Source organism: Etheostoma cragini, chromosome 19, assembly GCF_013103735.1.
Source record: "Etheostoma cragini isolate CJK2018 chromosome 19, CSU_Ecrag_1.0, whole genome shotgun sequence".
NCBI lineage: Eukaryota > Metazoa > Chordata > Actinopteri > Perciformes > Percidae > Etheostoma > Etheostoma cragini.
In genome coordinates this window covers 7,751,661-7,759,089 of record NC_048425.1, presented here as the reverse complement: position 1 = coordinate 7,759,089, position 7,429 = coordinate 7,751,661, and the positions used below count along the sequence as shown (strand labels likewise).

The window sequence follows — 7,429 nt, the reverse complement described above, 5'->3', positions numbered from 1 at the left end:
ATTGGCTGCTTAGAAATTAAGTGTTAACGAGCAGTTGGACAGGTGTACCTAATAAAGTGGCCGGTGAGTGTATGTTACGGTTATGCAGGGATAGGACCCAAAGATGCAGAGATGAGGACAGCAGGCAGGTAAGTGAGGGCAAATCAGAATTTATTAAACAAAGACCGGGGGAAAAAACATGGGGAGCAAAAAGAGCAGGCAAAGTCCAGGAACCACAAAATCCAAAAGGTCCAAAAGCAAACAGTCCAAAACACGTTCAGGGGAAGGCAACATCAAATACAGGGAAACAGCACAGGACAACTCACTGGGAGTATCTGGAGCAGGACTGGAACGCAGACACAAACACCTTCACGAGACAAAAGGATCTGACAAGAGACAAGGGAAGCACAGACATTATATACACAAGGTAACGAGAGGCAGGTGACGAAAGGGCAGGGAATCAGGTGGAAAACATCAGGTAATCACAAGAGCGGGAAGACACAGGAAGTAAACCTAGAGACAAGACAAAAAAACCTGACTTCAAAATAAAACGGGAAAGAGAACATACCAAAACTGAGGGGAACCCAAGACCAGACCAACAACACAAGACCTTTCATCAAAAATGCCTTTCATGCGACTGTGTTGTGGAACGTTGTACATTTTGTAACAACGCAGACGTGGTTTAAGACTACTTGTAATGGTTGGCTATAGAACAGAAGAAGTCCGTTCATGACCTCCACTCTCCGACAGCAATCTGTATGAACAACCAGACGGTTAGTACATGCATCAGGACTGGTAACATTCTTTTAATTGTATGGGTTTCACGCTAGAGTTTGATGAAAGGGCTTTGTAGCGCTTCCTAACAGTTTTCAAAGTAAAAGCCCCTGTTAAGGTTCACTGATTGGGCCAATCGCAAAAAGAATGACACGCGTTATAGTACACAACATCTGGTGTCAGGTGTACAGTCACAGTTCGGTATGTTTTAGTGCTGCAGGGAACTAAACCACAAAAGGTCACTTCTGTCATTTATTTAGAAAAATGTATTCCTAAAGGTTAAATGGTTGCTAATTGGCCATAACATTCACTGTAAGATTATTGCAGTCAAATGTTGGCATATGGTCAGTAAAAATAAATTGAACACAAAGACAAGTTTGTGTGTGTGTCTGTGTGTATGTATGTATATATAGATAGATAGATAGATAGATAGATAGATAGGACTGACCTTGGATTCAACGCCATGCTAAGCAATGGGAGTCTGCTCAGCAATCAGTAAATAGTGCGCCGTACACCTGCGGCAAAAGGTCCGTAGTGGAGTTGTTGTGCACTACTGCCTGCCAAAACTACGCTTTGTGTAGTCCAGTTAATTTACTCAAAACCAGTTGATGGAAACGCTTCTAATTTGCTTTTGCTTTTTTGCAACATTTTAAAACTTGATAATTCAGTTGACAATTAGATGGAAACATGATGATCATGATGTGAGATAACACTATCCGCTGGGAAACAAGGTCAGTTCAGAAAGTGCAACTTACTTCTTGCAGCTTGTGTGTTAGCACCATCCCGTGGTCTTCAGAAGACGAGTATTTACCCAGATCATGGTAAAATTCAGTTAATCTGTTGATGTTGCTGATAAGGTCAGTGTGAAAACATTGCCTTTCTAAGTGTGCATGTAATGCCACCTGAACAGCTTTGAATTTACACACGGCCCGTCACACCATCATTGTCGGCTGCACCCGAGGCATGTCTGCACAAACATTGTCATAGCTTTATAAAGCTTTCCTCCAGATACTTATGAAGTATTGATTGCAATTATTTTCTTTTTCAGGACCACTGCTTCTACCATGGCCATGTGAGAGGACATCCAGAGTCCTGGGTAGCTCTCAGCACATGCTCCGGAGTCAGGTACAGTACAGGAAACACTGTTTCAGTATCTTTATTTATGTCACCACTTAAGATAAGGCTGCACTGATTTGATTTGACCCAGACAAATGGCAGTAGGTTACATATTGTATTTATTCAAATGCTGGATTTGATTCAGTCTTGTTGACAAACTGGTGAAATGAGCTGACATATTGCACTCTTTCCTCTGGGTGGTTAAAGATGTATACCATATAACTGCAATGTCCCATGTTTCCTGTCTGTTTCTATTGCCACTGTTCAAAATGCCCCCCAAATATTGCAAGAACAACAAAGTCTACAGCCATGCTAGCAGTTCTGTGAGGCTGTACTTAGGCACAGTGGTGCGTGAAATGATGTTGCTCTGTATCACCCAGCAGACACAGAGCAACATTATGATTCAATTGTGTTTGTGTCCTGATAAATGTAAGTCCAATATTGACTCTCGTTTTGGTCCTAACAAAAGTTTACTGTGCATCCACCATAGTTTGGCCTATCCTCCTAAAACCTTTGTCAGAATTTTTGATACGTCTATCCATTTTCGATTATTCTGTACAAGGTGAAACATTTTTATCAACAGGTCATTTTCCTATATCTTATAACAATATGCGTTGACGTATCAACCTGAAATTCAAGAGTTTTTACTAAAGTCATTTGCATGATTGAGGTTGATGTCTCCGTAAAGTTGGGTAATAGTTGATTAAAGTGGTAGTAAAACAGTAAAGTATTAAATCACATCTAGATAGCTAGATGTTTCACATGGCAAACTTAATATTTTTTCAATAAATCAATCATCAATCATTTTAACTCACAGATAAACATTGTATGGACATTTTAATTGATAATTTTTAATAGTATAATGGTTGTTTTTTGATCAAAAATGTGTTTTTGAAAACACACTTTTAATAACTATTGAATATTGTTATATTGTATGTCACACCCTTATAAAATATGATTAGGGGTTTGTATATTTTGCCTTTGTTACTGTACTTGGTAATTATACCACATCTGGCTCACTTGGACTTAGACCTGTAGACTCAGGAAAGGTATTTGCTTATTGTAAAAAATGAAGAAAAAAATATATATATTATTGTGCAGCTTTAACGTTGAGCCTTTAATGCCACTGAGCCTGGAAACACCTTTTCATAACATAAAGTTCAACTTGCACTGTCAGAACTCTTTATTTGTCATTAAAATGAATAATTTTATCCTCTTTAGGGATCCAGGCAGCAGTTTTAAACGTCTTAAATTTTCACAGCCTCAGACAGGTTTTAATGTGGAACGCCTTTCATATTGAAGGCTCAGAATGAAGCCTTCTCCTGGCAAAGATGCTGCACGTCCTCAGGATGTGTGTCCCAAAAATATATATTCATGGATTTGATCCAATAAAAGACACATCAAGTTACAGCTCAGTGGGGCTTTAGTAGGAATTCATTTCAAAGCCTGTTCCGTAAATCTAAACAGAGAAGAGTCTGAGCAAGTTTTTTTTGTAAGAAAATCTTTATATTTTTTCTATCTGATAGAGGCTGGTACAGTGCTGACACGTCCGTCTGCACTCTTCAGTCCCTCTGTCCTGATCTGGGAAGGTAGCCAGATGCTGTGTGTTGACAGCAGCTTTGATGGAAACAGAGCAGACATTGGGGAGAATAGAGAATCTGTAAGCCAGCAGAATGTAAATGGGTTCTAAATGTCCAGTCATTCACGGATTCCCAGTGTGAGCTGAGCCAGACAAGTTTGTTCTTGGACTGAAAAAAAAAAAGTTTAAATTAAGCCTTTGACATTTATTCATTGATGTTGTTGTACATAAACAGATGGATAAATTATGTCTTGGAGTTTGCTGACAAACACATTTTCCATGTCTTTTCTTCTTCTTAATAAAACTAGTGCAGTGCTTATTCAAAACGTGCTTGTTTGGAACTGGCGCATGCTTGGTCTGTGGTACTGTATTGTCAGAAAAGGACCTTACAGAAGGACCCCAAAGCAACACAGCTATGGAGTTATATTCCTGTCTTTATTCAAGAGTGCATTCTTTCAATTTGAGAGCATTTCTCACTGATATTAAGTTCCGATTTTGTAATCCTTTCCCTCAAAACCTTGCTCGCGCTTGCATTTGCTCTGGTTGTGCTCAAACTTTCTGCTTAGACTCAAAAATATTGTTGCTTGGACAGATTTTGTGCTCTCAGCTTTGGCCCTTCTCCTTGCATTCAGGCTGATTCTGCTCGCTTGCAAATCTTCTCCTCTCGGATTTCTCCTGCTCACTACGTTTTTTTGTTGTTGTGTTACAACAAACCAATAGAATGCCAGCTGTAGTGTTGACCAATGAGGGTGCGTTCGCTTTACGTTAGAACGTCGGTTGCGGACGGCTGCTCTCTAACCTAGTTTATTTACCCTCAACGTCCATTGCTTTATTATAAGTATATTTCAACAATGTGCACAGAATGATTGACGCTCTAACATCTACACCCATCAGAAAACGGGAGAAAGCTTTGAAGCGAGACATATTAAGTTACGTCTACAACTAGGAAGGTGGCAAACGTAAATTAAGCACCTAGCATATGGCGCTAGGTGGTTAATTTAGCTTGATGTCCATGAACAAATACATTTTCTTTATTGTTTAGGTAGATTGGACGACATCACAACATGACAGACAGTATGTGTATATGTGATGACCCCATTTTGTTATTTTTTCCTTGTTTGGTTAACCATGTTCCTGGGAATTTGGCTAATTTCATGTTAGAGCCAGTAGTAAAACCTAAAGTGAAATATAACTGAAAAAACACAATAAACTGTATTGTTTTTGTCAGTTTTTGCATCACTATTGTGTGTTGTTCATCAGAATTTAGTCTTCATAGAACAGTAGTCTTAAAGTTATGAATTTGTATGTCTGTTTAAAACGTTGTAACGTTAAGGACAATTTCACCACTATAATAAAAGCAGAGCTAGAAATGATATGCTTTCTGATTTGCTCCTTTTTTAATAAATACAAAAAAACACTGAGTTTCTCTTCTAAACAGTAAAGAAAATCTCTTTGTTTATGGACATCTAGGCTGTATGGTTGCGCCATATGCTAGGTGCTTAATTTATGTTATTCACCCTCCTAGTTGTGGACCTAACTTAATATGTCCCGCTTCAAAGCTTTCTCCTGTTTCTTGATGGGTGCAGGTGAAAGTGCATTGACCTTTCTGTGCACATTGTTGACATATGCATATAATAAAGCAATGGACGTCGGGGGTAAATAAACTCGGTTACAGAGCAGCCGTCAGAAACGGACGTTCTAACGTAAAGTGAACGCACCCTCAACGGGGCAGGGATCATTTAATTGGTCAACACTACAGCTTTGTTGGGGAGCAACCTTGCTCTTGCTGTGTAAGAGCAAGGTTTTGAGGGAAATTATTAAAAATCGTAATCTAATATCAGTAAGAAATGCTCTCAAATTGAAAGAAAGCGTTCTTGAATAAAGACAGGAATATAACTCCATACACAGCTACTGTATATACTGTACTACTTACTTTCTTGTACTTCTACTTCAGGGGAAAACATTGTATTACTATATTTACCTGACAGTTACAGTACTGTATGTCACTGGTTACATTGCAGATTCAGGTATTACTCACAAAATATCACAATTAAAATATGATGCATTATTATTCATTAAACTAGCATCCAGCATTACATTACTGTTGTATATCATGTAACGTTGGTAGCAGAGACAACAGAGTGCTTTTTTTGCGCACGTGGGTCAGTTCAGGTTTACCTTGTATTGTTTAAAAAAGTTTCACACTTTATTAATATTGAACGTGTTGAAACTTTTACCAAAACTGCACTCCTATGTCATTACATAGCCAGGAATACACCCGCCACATGTGAAGTAAATTCCAGTAATGGTTCTTGAAATATTTGAAAGACAACGGACATAAACACTCACACACGCCAGCTCAGGCTTGCTATGCATTGCATGGCCTATAGTCCAGTAAGAAACTGCAGTTAGTAGCAGTTCAATCCAAAGAGACCTCAATATGAGTGAACAATTATTTATTGATGTGTGCACAATAAAATGATAAATCATCTTCATATTAAAAGGGATCAAGAAGCCTTGAGTTTTGTAGAATACCCTCGATGGAGTCTAGACAGTGTTGGTGATGGTGATAAATGAAGATGGATGCTGAGATCTGGATGATTGAGAAGAGGGAGACCTGAGCACTGGAAATGATGAGCTGTTGGGAGGAGGGTTGCGATGATTCACGCTGAAATTAGATTAGACAGCAATGGAGAGGAGAATATTTAAGTATTGACTGCAATGATGTGATTGACTGATGAGAGATTGTGGCTAAATCGAGTTTAACTGAAAGAGTAAACTTGGAGCAGAATTACAGCCACTAGAGCCAGTCCCACAATGAGCTTTCCTTAGTATGTGCTTTTTCTGAGTCTATAGCTTTTGATCTGATTCTGATAGAATTGATTTAGAAGTATAGAATGATTAACGTGCAGTTGTTTTAAAGTGTTAAATTTTAAATGTTAATTTAGGAGGCAGAATAGTGACATGATAATGTCAGAAAGATGTGGAGACAAAATCAGCAGAAAGATGAAAGAGATTGCAGACAGCAGGGAAAAGAGTGATGTCTTCTACCACTTTTTATGCTCCGAACTTCCTCGGCTAGGCAACAGTGCTGTTATAAATAATTAATCAGCGGCATGGTTCACAAAACAACAGCGTGACTCCACATTATTATGAGATCATGATTACAGCACAATGTCCTGAATTTTAACAATGATTTGTAAAAATAACATTTTTTTGTAATTTGAGTCCTGATATATGCTAAGTATGTTTTTTATTGTGCCCGAGTGCTGTATTGAATACCCTCCTCATTTTTGTGGTGGTTTTTTAAGGCTTTTCTATGGAATGGCCAAACTGCACAACTCTGCATTACTTGCAGGGAACTACGCAAAAGAAAAATCTCAAGATTGCAAAAATTACCAATTACTGGAGGCCCCTGCTGCCAGGATAACAAAGTTTCACATCAGAACTTTTTGTTAAGGTTTCAGTATGGACCCTTCTCTGTTCCTATGTGCAGTCCGCCCAACAGTTTTATGCTTACTAACTGAAATGTTTTCTCAAAAAGCACGGCTCCAAGCTTAACTGTGCCCATATGGTCAGCTGTGTGGATGAACACAATAGCCAACAAGTTACAAAAAGCAATTTTATTCTCTTTTTACCTTTTGTACCTGCAGTAAAAAATAGCAACTCAGACGAGATGTTCACAGACAAAATGAAATGGGTTTTATATAAACTTCAAATGCATATTGACCCACAGCCTGCATGAACCATTATTTTCCAATGTCAGGACAGAGATGGAAACACAAGAAAGGCATATGCATTTCAAGATTTCTGGTGCCGGAGTGACACTTTATTTTATGAATATGAATTTCTCAATAGAAGAATCCTTGTAATTGCTAACTACTAAAACATTTCAAAAACACACAGATACCGAAAGACAAAGGATGATGCTGATTGGTCTAAATACAAGAAATTAAGAAATGTTTGTACTACTAAAACACG

General features: G+C 38.3%; 1 protein-coding gene across 2 annotated transcripts in view; it reads left to right on the top strand.

Moving 5' to 3' along the window:
- Positions 1-7,429, top strand: part of adam19a (ADAM metallopeptidase domain 19a) — a 145,333-nt gene that overhangs the window by 96,687 nt on the left and 41,217 nt on the right. For both annotated transcript variants that reach the window (XM_034856711.1, XM_034856712.1), the window contains exon 5: positions 1,802-1,878. In XM_034856711.1, coding sequence (XP_034712602.1) covers positions 1,802-1,878 — 77 coding nt within the window. The remainder of the gene's footprint in view (positions 1-1,801; positions 1,879-7,429) is intronic.